The following is a 16,159-nucleotide window of genomic DNA, read 5'->3' on the forward strand; positions in this document are numbered from 1 at the left end:
CCAACATGCTTTTTCTCATTTTGCACAATGAATGAATATTACATACATTGTAGTTGTATATTTTAGGAGCCAATCTGAATCACTCTCAAGAACCCACTCTTCTCCCAATGCTCTATGGGCCCCCCCACCCCACAGGCCCCAGTGCAACCACACTGGTCGCAATGTTTGTATTTACGCCCCTGGTTTCATGTAATTACATGATCCTGTATCACATAATAATGTTTAGGCTACTAAAAAAGTTTCTTGGTGTAACATAAAATTATTGTGATAACATGAACATATCTCGTAAAAACATTCTTGTTATATCAAGAAACTTTTCATCTTATTAGCCTACCTAATACTGATATTTTTGTGTGTGTTTTGTTTTGTTTTCTGGCCTGGCAGTTTTACACTTCTGTAAACCTAGGAATAAAAAATTATTAAGCAGGATTTATAGTTGTGTGCAGACCCTACACACGTAACCTACACACGTTGCCTACGCTGTTGTGAGCGTGGTGTGTCTGTGTCACTCTGCAGTTACACTTCCAAAACACTAGTCGGCATTGGAGTTTCTGTGAAGTGCTGTAAAGTTTAGTTGATTCAAAACACACCCAAAACACACATTAAACATGGATTAATAGAGAAAATTTCAAACATAAGTACACAAATTGGCTTCACTATAACTCTCAGGATTCACAAACAAAACACTTGTCTTTTGCTGGACACATTTTCCCCACAAATAGGCTACAACATGTTAATGTTATTAGCACAAACCTGTGGCATTTTACATTGTATATTTTAGCCTAGCAGCTGGCGATCTTTTCCTCTTCTCATATTAAACCAGGGACAACGGCAGCATTTAACAAAGGTAACAGTACATACTTCGACTCTGTTACAATTCACAAGGTTCAACTGTCATACTAAACACATACTTTTACAGACAAATGTAACATGCTAACGTTATTAGCACAAGCCTATGGCAATTTACATTGTATAAATTAGCCTAGCAACGAGCGGAGATTTCCTCTGCTCATATGAAGCCAGGATAAATCCCGAAGTATAAATCCCTTAAGGATAAATTACACACAAGACTTAAAATGCTATTTTTGTGGAGGCTTTACTGTCTTCATAATTATTGTTTCTTAACTGTAAAATAAAAGTAGCCTAAATAAAAGCTTCCTTTCTACAGAGGGAAATGATTTCAGCTTGCAAAAATAGACAGGAGGGCTGCAACTAATTTACCACTAGTTACATTGGGTGCACATCAGGTTATGGCATAGGCTCTATAGAGCTACAGCCCGGCGTTGATTCAAACAAGCAGGAGTGATTACCCAGGGCCCCAGTCCCACCTTTCCCTCACTGTGACGCCTCTGTGACTGTCTCAGTGAACAGACTGAATGGACTGAACGGAGGACAAGATTTGAATATCCCGCCCTGACAGGCGACTCCTCCGAACGCCACCGAGGCGGAGATTAACAACGCTCTCCAGTCCAGCACATGCAGCAGTGTGTCGGTAAGCTCCGTGGACACATTCACTGAAACACAACTAGCACTGGAACAACATTTAAAAGCAACTTCGGTTTACTCTAAAGCTTCAAGTTACTCGTAGGAATCAATACGGAAAAGCAGTGTTCCCGAGTGGAGCCTTTTATCCAGTTTTTCCTCTTTTTCCTGGAGATGTGTCGCTTGGAGAACTAGTAGCGGACAGCGCTGCACACTGAAGCCGGGATGAGTGGGAGCTCCGCGGTGTCCGGCGCGGCGCCCTGCCGCTTCGCCCACTACTTTGTTATCTGTGGGATAGACACAGAAACTGGACTGGAACCGGACGAATTAGCAGGTATGAGCTCACTGTCCTATGACGTCTTGTTGGCTTGAAAGGAAAAAGAACAACAGCCCTCCGGCTCAACACATTTTAGAAATATTGTTGACTAAAAATATCCCTCCACCGCTATGCCGCTAAAGCATGTGTATTAAATTCAGCGTTATTGTATTATGATAGGCTATACACCACAGAACCCCAAGGTCAGGGACCTAAACAGATAACACTGTAAGTCATCACCGTGACACATACACTAAGTACCTAATTGCTGGCTCATTGTTTCTGCGTAGAGTACATACACTAACAAAAGGATAAAGAGTTAGAGCAAGTTTATCTCAGCAGCACCTCTGCCCAGCGAGCTGGTGTCATTTAAAGTACTGTTCGTTACTTTACAGCCATCATTTATATGTAGGGCTCATGTGGGTAGTAAATAGGCTTAAAAATAGGCTCTATATGGGATGTTCAGGGGTTCCATAATGGCCCCATGCCCATTAATCACAGGGGTGGGTTTACCTAGGTGAGCCAAATGTCATCAAAATCACTTCATTGTATGTCTTATTTAAAATTTGGTCAAAAACCATGAACTAACCAGCATGGACAACAAGAGTGAAAATCTGAAGTTTTTTTCAACTCCAGAATTTCGTCTTCAACTTCTAACTTTAAGAAATCAAAGGGTAAGTTTTTAAAAAATCTAGTCACTCAGGAAGGCTCCAAGAAAAATATTTGTAGCTTCAGGGTCCAAAAGCAAAACAAAACAACAAAAAATAAAAAGAAGTCACATCACAGCTACTCCCCCTCCTCTGATAAATAAAGAACAGTCCCTAAGGTAGATGAGCTTCTTGTGTGTCAACAGTGGCAGATCATCTCTATCTTTTCTAAATGTTACAATCTGATTTAAGCTTCCTGTGCTCTGCTGTACCGCTCTGACTCTGTCAAAGTGAAACTACTGTTCATAACGGTTGTTTTTACAAATTTTTTTCCTCAAATAATTTGATATTATCTGTGGTCACATATACAGCATGTAGACTCCTGGAGAAAACCCGTCATATTCTACTTGTCTTAACTGACTTTCATAGCAAAATAAAGCCTACAGGTTCCCCCCCATGACCAGTATGTCTTGTTTGAGCGAAAACAGAGTTGCATTAAAGCCTGCCACGAGTGTGGTTAGAGGTGGTGATGCTGCCATCACAGCTGGAGGGACAGAGAGCAGTGTTGATTCAGGGGTTGCAAATTTAGAGTTTTGATTAATACCTGTACATTTGACAGGATGTTGTTGTGTTTATTCAGAGGTATCTGCTCTCCTCCTGCCACTACACCTGAGGTGGTGCAGCTTGTTTACTCTGTCACCAGATACATTCACTCATTGGCTCAGTTACTGTACTCCCATCCAATAACAGCCTATTCATATCACCCCAGAGTGGGGTTTTGAGAAGCTTTATATTCTGGATCTGGCTCTAACAGCATAGAGGGCTGCATGCTTTGTTGCTGAGGTGTTGCATCATAGTCAGATTGGTAGCTTCTGTCTGCATAACTGAGCCTCTTGGCCAAAGTTCAGAATAGTAAAGTGTTTATGTGTCAAAAGTGAGCTGTGATTGCACAATTTTGACCCGATATCAAGGGGACTTCTTTTAAAAAATGTACCAGTGGAAAATGTGTTTTATTTGAGGGAGACATTTCGCAGATTCTTTAGTGTGTTTAAGTGTCAGTTTCTGTAAGTGAGACTTTGTTTATGTCTTTGGGTGTTCTTTTGGATTAGAAGGATCGTGTGTGTGTGTGTGTGTGTGTGTGTGTGTGTGTGTGTGTGTGTGTGTGTGTGTGTGTGTGTGTTGGTGTGTGTGTGTGTGTGTGTGTGTGTGTGTTGCCCTCAGGCTGTTGCATGTCTCAGAGGAGGCACTGATAAGCCTCCACCATACTGAGTCCATATGCCCTGCTGTCTGTTCTGATAACACCAATCACCCCAACTCAACTTGCTGAGCACAACTTGCTGTGTGGTTTAACTATTGGACATATTAATAGTCAGCGATGAAGTCAAATTAGGGGTGTAACTTACCATTATTTTCAAAGGTGACCTCTTCAAATATTTTGTGTTGTCCAACAACAATTAGAGGAAAGAAACCACCAAATCCTCATACTGGAGAACAGAGAATTAAGGCATTATCTCTTACAAAAAGCAATTAATTGACAATCAGAATAGTTTCAGAATAATTTTCTGTTGATTGATTAAAGCTAGGTTGAGCAGAAATCTGTAAAAGACAAGAAAGAGGGCAGAATGTTTTTTCATTGTACAGATACACGCAGCTCTTTTGCTGAGCCCTTCCTCAACTCGCTCTTTGTTTATCAGGCCACAGTTAAGATGAGTATTAGCCGCTAGCCACCCTACAGTCCCTCTGCATCACTCCCTGCTGCTGTTGACTGCTTTGCCAGAAGGAGAGCGGAGACAGACTGTTGGTCGACAGCGTGTCACAGCAGACCAGTGGTCAGAGGCAGCGCTGGGTCTAACCTGTGTAACGGCAGCAACAGAAAGTTTGCTGATCTGACAGGGAGTTGGGTCTGTCCGGTCCTCTGGAGCTGGGGTTTGTGCTGGCTGGATTCAGGTTGCTGCTGTTGCTGAATGGGGGTCTGTCTCTGGAGCTGCTGCCCACTCTCCTCCTGGTGAGGTGGTCTGTGGCAGCGGGGAGGCTTTAGCTAACGTTAGCTACCTAAATATGAACTTGAAGCTGCAGCTGTGTGCCTTTGGCACTAGTTAGCAAAAGGCTAAACTATTGGCAACAATTTATCTCCATTTCTAAAACATTTCACCGGTACTAATGTGTTTTATTTCATTTATTGACAGACTCTCTGTTAGAGAGTTTGATAAGTCCGTCTTCTTTTTTGGGTTGCTTTGTAGTTTAGGCAGTTGTTAATGATGCTGGAACAGCAACTTTCTCTGCAGGATTCTCTGCTATTGAATCAGGCTTTCACTAGGGGGACGTGCACACACATCTGCACTTGTAAAACAGCCAGAGTTTACCACATATTTCTTTATTTGTGGCGGCTTGCCATGATTAAAACATCTGCTTCCACATTTTGATTTTGTATTTTTGGAGCTGGACCATAAGCGCTGTTGGAATACTATTCAGTTATTCATTGCACCATGCTCTCGGAGTGCAGAGTGTACTCTGGGCACAGATGGAGCAGCAGAACACCAGACCAGTGAAACTGAAACTTTACCGTTCATTGCGCTGGGTCTACTAAAAGTTTGCATTCACTCACAAACAGCTGCTCCTCTCATCCATCGATCTGATCTGATCAGCTCTGATTGGATCGACTCATCAGTTATCCACCCTGGGAGTTTCGCAGTGTGTAGTTTTCTAGTTTTCTATCAGACCACTTGAATTATAATAGGATCAAAGGTTATTATGGGATTTTTTCCCAGTGTACTAAAATTAAACTGCCTACCCCAGCTTGAATCAACTAATCATTACAGCTCAAGGTTAAACTTATAAAAGAGCTCTAGTTATTGAGATATCCATCAATCAGTTATCCACATAAACAAATGGTTGTGGGAGGTGTTGATGATGTCATTATTGAAAACACTGATACAGCATATTATTGCAATTTTTTTAATATATATATTTTTGTGTGGCAATATGGTATCGTCACACAGTATCTATCTTTTTATTCAATAAATTATTAATATTACAAATACAAATTAAACTTTAGGTAGCCCACTAGAATAATATAAGTTGCTTTTTCAGTCCTCTAAATAAATTTTGTTGCTACAAAAAATGGAGTGAAGTGTTTTCCTTTGGGGACATAATTCACAGTTGAAAAAAGGTTATAAATCGCAATATATTGAATTTTTTTTTATCACAATACTTATTGCCACATATTTAAAATCACAATAATATTGCATCATGACTTAAGTATTCTGATAATATCGTACGAATATATTGAAGAACCTTCTCAAGTTTTTTACCCATGCATGCTGAGGTTGAGAATGTTCTGGGAAGAGGAAAAGAAATGAGCAGAATCACTGTTTGATGTCCTCTCATTCTTTAAGGTCCTACTGGGCAGTGAAATTCAGTTAATTCACATTTTGTTCTGATTCCTTTGACTCCTGTGAACAACTCTGAGGACCTTTGGATCCCAATTTTCTGTTTTTCCTCAACCACGGCCCTAAACGTACTAAAACCTGTACAGTACTGATTAGGATGTTCTTGGAGTCTCTGAGGCAGGGTGTTAACCAAAAGCCTTGTAATAAACAGGAAATTACAGTTGTAGCGATAATTAGATGAATCAATTGGTTGATCAACAGAGAATGAATCTGCAGCTATTTTGATAATCAATTAGGCCTATTAGTTTTAGTCCTTTTTTCCATTGTCTGGTTCCAGCTTCTGAAATTTGCTGCTTTGTTTTGTCTCATGTGGTAGAAAATTGAAAATCTTTGCATATTTAACTGTTGGTTGAAGAATAAATGCATTTTGAAGATATAAGGACATAGTCCATAAAATATTATGATCAAAAATTCTTGTAATTAGGGATGTGGAGATATACCCGTTTCAAGTTATACTGTGATATCAGAGTTGACAGTAAACTACAGTGTACATTTGCTTATCTACAATATTTAAAAAATGGACATTTAATCTCCCCTTCATTTTAATTATTTTCTAAGGGGAGACGTTTTACACATACTGTATTTTTATTAAGAAAATGGTTTCAAGTTGCAGTTATAGTAATGAAATGTTTGTTTAACCAACAATAACCCTTCTGTTTTCATTCTTTTAAGGGTCATTCTGACTGATAATATAAATTCTGTAATACTGTGAAACCGCAATATTTTCTGAGATGGCTATTGCACCATGAAAATCTCATACCATTGCAACCCTACCTGTAATACATCCATAGTTGTGTGTAAAACAAGCTAATTAGTTTGATCCAGCTCCTGTTGGAAGGTGGGTTCAGAATAGAAAAAGAAAAAGCACATTAACAGATATTTAAAAGAATACTTCCCCCTCAAAATGGACCATTTGTATAACAATTACTCATGCGTGTTTTGTTGAATTGTGAAGAAAACTTTCTGGCATTCCTCCATGGTGAATGAAGAATCCAAAAAAAGGAACATTCTTCATGAATTGAAGTTGTAGGGATTCACATTCAACAACAGCAAAACTATATCAAAATATTTGTTCACAAACTCACTCACAAATCGTGCAGTATGATCAACATAAATTTTTGCTGAAGTGTTACAAGATTTACACTTCCACCTACAAGTAGCGCATGCTGAGTGTGCCCAGTGCATATGAGCTCCATGTAAGAGTTGAAACATGCCCAGGCATTCAGTGAAAACGCATGTGTTTGGGAAGTACTGAGTTTAAGACTGCATAAATGAGACTTGGATTATACTACATGAGTTGTGTGAGAGTTTGTAAGTGGATGTTTTGATAGTTTTGCTGTGGTTTAACATGGTCCCCATTTTTGTTTATTCATAAAGAATTTATTTTTTTTGTTCACCATGGTGGTATGCTAGAAAAACAACATTTTTTTCATAAATTCAAGGCAACACGTGTTGAGTAATTTTGCGGGTGAAGTATTCCTTTAAAATCTAAAAACAGTATAAAATTTGTGTAAATATCTGTGAATGAACCCATGTCCACCCCCACAAACTTATGCTGTCAAGAGGATCATTATTGCAGTTTGATGGACGTTGATGCATCAGGGACACCACTGTCCTCTTTGCGATGCAGCAAAGCAGCCTATGTGATGTGTCCGGTGTGCAGCACAGGCATTAATGGACATGTTGCCTTTGTGTTTTGGACATGAGGCACCAGGAAAGCAACTAAGCAAAAGTATGTGTTGTACCAGCTGATCCATGTACATGTTACCAGAATACTGAAGAACACTATGAATGTAAGTTTATATCCCAGCTTTTGTCTGAAGCGAACATAAATCAAGCATTAGTAGAGCATTATATCCCCCTCCCTTTCATTCTTCCCCAAAGCTGCCCACCCCCATGTCTTTATCATGTGTCTCAGTTTGCCCCTACCCTTCTACACTTCACTGGAGATAATTTACAATTCTGATCAGGCCTGTTGCTGTCCTCCCCCATGATGCACCATCATCCAGACGACACTAATGCTGCCATGATTGATATCAACATGTTGCCTTTGGTGCTCCATAAACCATATTTATTTATTTATTTATTTTTGTCAAGCACATCTCCACCACATATTCCTGCACCCTGAGTTTGAGGCAGCCATAATGGCAGTGACCCACATTAAGCAGTGTTTTATGCCTTCACTTATTTTAGGCTGTGATTCCCCTCCTCCCTGCTCTTTGTGTGGCAGTGTGGCCTTATTTCCCTCAGCCCATTGTTCTACTCAGAGGGCCAGACTTCCTGTAGACCTGCCTCAGGCTTCTTCATGGTTTACATAGCCTCCTCTTTCTGTCTGTGTGTGAGTCTACTGTCTACAAGACTAAACAGTATTTAACTCATTTATTTCAGCTCATGGCCTGCTATAGATGCTGAGCTCTTTGCTCCTCAGCTTGTAGGCTAATAAGCTGCTTTAATTCCTCCCATAGCTGGCCTCTTTATCAGTCCAGCACCCAGCCCATACCATGCCATCCAGCCCCAGTGGTATAAATACACCCTGGCTGGCATACAGAGCCTGAATTAGTCCCTGCATTCTAACACCAGATGCATTTAGGGTCAGCAGCAGCATTGTGGAGTGGAAAGGTGAGAGGAGGAAGGAGCTAATTTGGGGAGATGTTTGGCGTGCCAGTTGTAGATTGAGATATGAGGTCAGTGCTGCCACAGCATAAGATGTGTATCTTCTACCCCTGCTCTGGAGATGGCAGTCATCCAGTAAGGCCACACCAATGTGTGTGGAGTTTGCATGTTCTCCCCATGTCAGCGTGGGTTTTCTCTGGGTACTCCGGCTTCCTCCCACAATCTTAAGACATGCAGGATAGGTTAATAGGTAACTCTAAATTGAAACACTCACTCTGTGCTTGGTATGAACACACTATTACTGTTGTTGGGATTTCTAAATTTTCGTGAAGAAAATAACCCAACAAATGTTTATATTATTGATTCATCTGTCTGTTATTTCTTTGATGTAATGTTTAGACTACAAAATTTCAGAAATGTATAAAAAACACTTTCCACCATGTTTCATCTACAGTGCTATGAAACACTGGAGCTAACAAATAATTGACATTTTAGAAAGATAAGTGACTCGCATGTTTAATTGATCATCTGAATGGCTGGCAATTAATTTCTGACATCAGCTAATCACTTAATCAACCATAATATTAATCAGTAATAAATGAGGAAAGTGGCAATGCAAAATCACTTAATAGCCCATTTGAAATTATTAGATACAGTAGATTAATCTACATGAGGAAATAATGTCTGTTAAAGAAGAAGAGATCAAAAACATTCCCTTTAAAATCTTGATTAATGAGAAGCAATGACACTGTTGGAGTGGGGCAAAAGGTTTGTATGGTTTGTATGCATTTGCATTTATCGTTACTGAAATGCATGCATGAACACACACAGATGTTTGTACCTTCACACGCATAGACACACAGTGGAGGCTGTGATGATGATGATGATGATGATGCACTTCTGAAAACAACAGACTGTCAGTTTCACTTCTGAACTGTTCTTTTAGGTGCTCAACTTGCCAGCACTTGCCAGCACTTGCCAGTTACTATTGGCTCTAGTAGCTTTAGACTTTCTCCTCCTCCTCTTCTTCATCATCTTCCTCCTCCTCCCCCTTCATATACTCCTTCTCTTCCCCTTTGTGTCTCACACCTCCCACTCCTCACACCTGAGCGTCGCCCACTACTCTCCCACAGCAGTGATCCCCTGCTTTGGTCTAACAGACAGGCGGTTGTCAGCGTCCTGTCCCAGGTTAGTCATTGGCCGAAACTTGGATGTAAATGAGTTAATATCACCTCAGGGAGAATTGGCTGAGCTGGTTAAAGCACAGGGATTTATAGCCACCTCCACTTCCTCACCAGGTGTCAATAACTTGCCTTAGAGCAGTAAAGGTTTCCTCTCTTCCTGCAGGTTTCGGCATGTCTACTTCAAGGTGAATGTCTGTTATAACAGCTAGACTTCAGAAAAACCTTCATGTAAAGATTCAGCTGAATCAGTGAGAAGACCTTTCTGTTCGGTCTGTTCAGTAACATCAATGTCCAATTTTTACTTAGTTACAGCATCAAAGACTAACCATGCAGCAGAATGATCTGTGTTTTTTGAATATGCATAATGATGACAGCCTTGCTGGTGTGCAGGTAGTCATTTATCATTCTTACTCAGCTGTCATTCAAGTCAAGAGTCATCACCAAGTGTAAAAAACAAACAAACTAGATTTAGTTGATTTGGCCACATCAACCAGCCCTATGTCGATGCCCCAATGAATAACCATTGTTAGCATGAGGGATGCTCACTTCTCTTCTCACAGTCAGTTTCCTGATAACGTTTCTCACCAGTTTCTTCATTTATTAGAGAATCTGCACACAGTCTGACAAAAAATGACATAAAGTTAGTCCCATTTTCTTTCATGCTACATGCTACAGTGTTTTGCTGGATCTTCATGGAGTTTAATAGAAAATAGAGAGGGAGTCCTTGCTTGATGTGGTTGGTTTGGTTCATTAACCTCCATACTTCCCCCCTCCCTACCCTGTTCATGACAAGCTAGCATGACATGGTTGGTAACAATGGATGCCTTAGTTTGTCTAGTTTCATACAATACCCACTTCAGCCTATGAAAGTGTCTGGCATCCGAGGTTTACAGTGTTTTCTGGATTATTGAACTGATTTTTGATGCATTATGTGCATATTTGACCTTCTTGTGCTGCAGCCTCTAGGTTCATCTGGCAGCATTCATTTCAGACTTGTGTCATGTTTAAAGTGATACAGGAATATTACTAGGTCTGATCTCGTGGGATGCAGCCATGACTTTTATGTGAAAGTGACTCAGGTGGCTATTTAGACATGAACTGTTGTGATGGTGCTGTATTGAAGTAAAAGGACTATGCTCATAAATATGACTACTTTGACCTGTTCTCCTGAGGTAGATGTGATAAATGTATAACCCTGAAACACACCTGTGTAACGCTGGCCTGACAGTTTAATGTAAACAGTCTGGGCCGTTTGAACCTCCTCTGGGAGAACTCCCACCCACAATGGGCCAGTCTGATCCTGCTCCTGACTATTAATATTCAGATTGTTCAAAGAGCTCCCTTGCTGCCATTGGGAGCTGGGAAGTTGGCCAGTGCAGCTTTAAATTTGACTGGAGCACAGAGGTGTGTATGCTGGGGCTGAGGTGGGAGTGTCCTCGGGCTGCAGTGGGACACAAAGGGATTTGAGCAGCTAAAGCTCCCCTCTGGCCTGGACCATCTGTCCACACATAGACCGGCCTGGGAGTCAGTCAGCACAAAGGCTGCACACTGACACTACCCACTGACATATGCTAATGATGACAGGGACTAACAACACTGACGCACGCCCCTGTTGACTTATGCTAACAAAAGTATGCTTGGGTAATGGGCAGATAATAGTATATGGCATGTACAATGATAATGCTCAGTAAAACAGAGCAAACCACTGCACTGTGAAGGAGGAATTATCTTGTTTATCTCATTCTGTATTCAACAGTATGACAGTGTTGTAACCTCTCTCTTTGTCACATCTGTTTGTTTGTTTTTGTTGTTGTTTTTTTTATGATGAATCGGCTTTTGCCAAGTCTGCTTTTGTTAAGCGTCTTTCCTTTTTTACTCTTTCTTTCTTTCATGGCTCATCAGTTCCTTCCTCCTCTCTTCCCCCTGTGGTGATTTCCTCCATCTCTCTGCATTTTGTCCCCAGCTCTGTCGCCTCGTGCTCCGTCAGCCCAGTCGGGCTGCTGTTAAGCCTGTTAGACTAATCCATTCAGACAGTTCCTCCGGGCTACACTGAACGCATCGCTGTAATGTAACACACGGCCAAGCCTCACTACTGTCTCCTCTGCACACACATGACCAACGGCATCCTCCTGTCTTTCTTTATAAATCAACTCACTGTTGGTCAGCTTGGTAATGGCTCTTGATGTTTTGGCCTCACTGGACAAGTTATGATTTTGTGATTGATTTTTTCTGGATTCTTTCAATAAGTGGAGTTTAGGGGTCTCATTTATAAAACAGTGCATAGGACCCATACTAAAAATGTACGTACAGACAAAAGCCATAAATGGCATACACCAAAAAATATTTGGCAATTTCTACAATCCAGCTTCCACATCACTATTTGCGTCACAAAGTTCCTGTCTCCAAAATGTTCATAAGCATGGGTCAAAGTTTCTCTCATCAAGTCTGTTTTTATATATCACAACTTCTGTGTTGAAAGTGGCACACACCTCTTTTGGGCCTTGTTTTTGTGTATGCAATGTATATGAATGAGACCCTGGTCTCCAAATTTTACGAAAGAAGCAATGCACCTGCACTGCACTTAAGTTAATTAGAAAAAAATAAAATATATATGATTCCTGCCCAATGGAAAGGAGTACAAGTTGGGGGTTTTGTTCACGAGTCAAGGTAAAATGTAGGATGAGATGGACAGGTGGTTTGATGCTACGTCAGCAGTGTTGCAGGCTTTTCTCCAGACCAGAGTAAGAGGAAGCTGAGCTGGAAGGCTACATTCCAACCCTTTATGGTCACAAGCTTTGGGTATTTCCCGAAAGAATGAGCTTGTGGATACAAGCGGATGAAATGAGTGTTTCCTCCATAAAGTTGCTGGGCTCAGCCTTAGAGATAGGGTAAGAAGCTCGAATATCCAGAGGGAGCTTGGAGTATAGCCACTGCTCCGTCATGTCAAATGGTCCCAGTTGAAGTGGTTCGGGCATCGAATTAGGATGCCTCCTGGGCACCTCACGTTAGAGGTTTTCCAGGAATGTCCAAGTAGAAGCAAAGGGTAAAACCAAAACATACTGGAGGGATAATATACCTCATCTGGCCTAGGAACACCTTGGGATCCCTCAGGGGGAGCTGGAAAACATTGCTGGGGAGAGGGAGGTCTTGAATACCTTGCTGAGCCTAATTTGCAAGAATTCTGACAGGTGATTAATTGAATGTAAAGGAGAAGTCCCGTATTTTGCACGTTATCAAAGCCATGAAACTCACCGAGTGGTCAGTGGTGTTCGTTGGTGTTCTGACATAAAATTCGTAGCAAACTGTGGTTTCCGTGATGATTTATTTGACATTTTGTCTACCCTATGGTTTTCTATAGAAGCCTCATTGTCCGTTGGTAGTAATCCGCCGCCAGAAATGGAAAGGGGGATGTTTACGTCAAGGTTGTAGTCATTGTAGTCTTTTAGCTCAGCGGAAGTGCCGTCTCGACAGTGCTGTGTGTGCTCCTGGAGGAAGAACGAGAACGAACGAAGAAGTTTTGTAATAAGTTTAAACAACTGCACAATGGATTACTCGCAACCCTAAACAACCCTTCGCAGTATGATGCCTGTGAAAACAACGCCAACCTTCTTCTTCTGCTTCTTCTCTGTGTCCCATTACCGCAACCAGTTACTACGATTTTTATGTCAGACCATCAACAACACCACTGACCACTACGTTTCATGGCTTTGAAAACAAACGTTTAGGGTGGTTTTAGGACAGGTTCACACATGGCCATAGGCAGCAGTATTAAGCCAGGCAGGGGAAAGCCAAATTCTCTGAAAATTAGCAGTCATCACTATTTTGGTCTTCTATTTCATCATAAACAACCCAGAAATGGGGCTCAAAAAGCAAAATACCAGACTTCTCCTTTAAGTCAGTTAACAAGTGAAAATGCCTAACATTATCTGGTTGAAGCTTCTCCAGTTTGCTTCTTTTGTCTGTTTTGTGATATTATGAATTATATTTATTGTATTATAAAGAATATCTCATATAATAGCTTTTGGATTGATTGTCAGACAAAACAAGCTTCAAACACACTATGTTGTCCGTATCTATATGCAAGACTAGTTCCAAGTGGCCACATTGTAAGCTGGGGCAAAAAGCCTGCTGTGTCTTTGTGGTCTTGATGTATTGAATCCTACAATAGGGATAGTAACTCTCAAGACAGTTTCTCCTCCTTGAGGGCCCTCCTGGTGTTGGACTACATTGTACACACACACCTTGATGGAAGTAGCTGTGTGAAGAATGACTTAAAGGATAGTGCACCCAAAAATGAAAATTCAGCCATTATCTACTCACCCATATGCCGAGGAAGGCTCAGGTGAAGTTTTAGAGTCCTCACATCCCTTGCGGAGATCCCAGGGGAGAGGGGGTAGCAGCACAACTCCACCTAATGCAGGCTGGGCGCCCCAGATTAAAACGTCCAAAAAACACATAATTGAAACCACATAATATCTCCGTACTGCTCGTCCATAGTGATCCAAGTGTCCTGAAGCCCCGACATAAAAAGTTGTTTGGAAAAACGAGCCTGTAGCTCTAACTGCTTCTGTGTACACCGAGCTCACGTGTGCACGCTTGCGAAACCAGCGAAAGCACGTGAACACACTTGAGGGCGGTGCCCATGTCTCACGGTCTCGCGCAAGCTCACATATGTGAGCGTGGCCCACAGAGAGGTAGTTAGAGCTACAGGCTACAATGAGGCTAAAAACAGAGTTTAAGTGACGATTTCCAAACAACTTTTTATGTTGGGGCTTCAGGACACTTGGATCACTACGGACGAGCAGTATGGAGATATTTTGTGGTTTCAATTATGTGTTTTTTGGACGTTTTAATCTGGGGCGCCCAAGCCTGCATTAGGTGGAGTTGTGCTGCTACCCCCTCTCCCCTGGGATCTCCACAAGGGATGTGAGGACTCTGTAAGGGAGCTGGAGAGAGACACTCGTACCCTGCCTACTTCCACAGCTGTGCACACCTGGACAAGTTGCTGGGTAAAATAAGCATTGTCCATTTTGGAAAGTTAAGAAATAGTTTGACAGTCAGCTTCCCATTTTGTCATTGGAAGGTTGGTGGAGGAAGAGGCTTCTCACACTGTTAGATGATCCGACAAGGGTCTGAGTCCTATATCAATTTACTGTATTCAGCATTCCAGTCATATTATAGTGTGTACCATTAGCTGTGGGTGTGGATAGAAATGAACACAACAACAACACTTGCTCACACCCCCCATTGCCCCGAAAAAGGCGCTTTCTGTTTAAACAAAAGTAGGCAGGCGGCATTTTGCCGCACTCCCTGATTTTGCTTTTATACTGCCAATGCTGAAAAAAGAGTGAGTGGGCTTTCCTGCAAATTTGCACAATTCCTATCTAAAAAGGGCTTTTGGTTGCCTCTATTGTTTGCTTTGCTAGGTTCAGTGCTCTTGTAAGTTGAGGAGCCCTAAGCCTGCCTGTCATCTGTCTGACATGTTGAGTGTCAGGGATGTGTGGTCTCATCCTAGATTCATACAGTGTAGGAGAGGCTGCCATGTGCTGCTAGTCAAAGTTCAAGGATCGGGGGGGAGCAATAATGATGAATCGTTTGCCTGTGGGAGTCAGCGGGACCCAGTGACCTCAGAGGACACTGCTAGCTGTTGCTGACTGATCATATCCCTTTGCAAATGCCTCTGTGTCTCCAACAGCAAAGAGAGCAGTTGATCTTGGGAGGTGTGAGGAGCCCCTCCCTCAGAATGACCTCTGACCTTGAGCTCCATATGTTCTCTCTCTATGAGAGACGAAGGAGACAAAGGAACCAGGGGAGTTCGGGGGCTTGTTTTGGCTTATCCGAGGGGCCTTGACCATGGAAAGTCAATGTCACTGTTCTTTTGCATGTTTGTGTGTAACATTATGTAAATTGTGCTTTTTAAAAACAGCTGAAGGTTTGGATTTGATTGAGACAAACTAGTTGATACAGTCATTCAGCCATGTCTAAAGAGTGTTTATAGCTGTTGTGAACAACCACTCTTGATGGCCTGATGCCAAAGAGAAACGCGAGACTAGATAATCAATTAAATGGGGATAACTACACACAATTTGAGACAGCCTTTCCTAAATGGTATTCATGGCATTCAGAGAAGAAGTTACAGAGATAGTTACATGAAGACTGAAAAAGAGAGCCTGGGAGAAAAGGTCAACTCTGGCCTACCCTCTCAACAATGGACACCTGAACAATCCGGTGAAGTTGGCACGATTGTTTGACTGTCAGCTTTGGAACATGTTAAAAAAAAAAATTGTAGAATGAGCCTCCAAATTTAGACATCAGAAAGGGTGTGCTAGAGTCTGCATGATGTAAAGTTACTTGGCTGCCCATATGTGCATTGACAAACATGCGCTAGAAAAGCAAAATGGATGCCTTATATGCAAAACATCTTCCAGTGTTCTCATTTTACCCAGTGCAGCGTGTGTAGCACCAAGC

At 41.7% G+C, this 16,159-nt stretch overlaps 1 protein-coding gene across 4 annotated transcripts in view; it reads left to right on the top strand.

Annotated features, from left to right (window-relative positions):
- The first annotated feature begins 1,442 nt into the window (after positions 1-1,442).
- Positions 1,443-16,159, top strand: part of LOC126384769 (DENN domain-containing protein 5B-like) — a 123,293-nt gene continuing 108,576 nt past the window's right edge. For all 4 annotated transcript variants that reach the window (XM_050036043.1, XM_050036044.1, XM_050036045.1 and 1 more), the window contains exon 1: positions 1,443-1,816. In XM_050036043.1, coding sequence (XP_049892000.1) covers positions 1,708-1,816 — 109 coding nt within the window. In that variant the 5' untranslated portion in view covers positions 1,443-1,707. The remainder of the gene's footprint in view (positions 1,817-16,159) is intronic.

This window comes from Epinephelus moara, chromosome 23, assembly GCF_006386435.1.
Source record: "Epinephelus moara isolate mb chromosome 23, YSFRI_EMoa_1.0, whole genome shotgun sequence".
Classification (NCBI taxonomy): Eukaryota; Metazoa; Chordata; class Actinopteri; order Perciformes; family Serranidae; genus Epinephelus; species Epinephelus moara.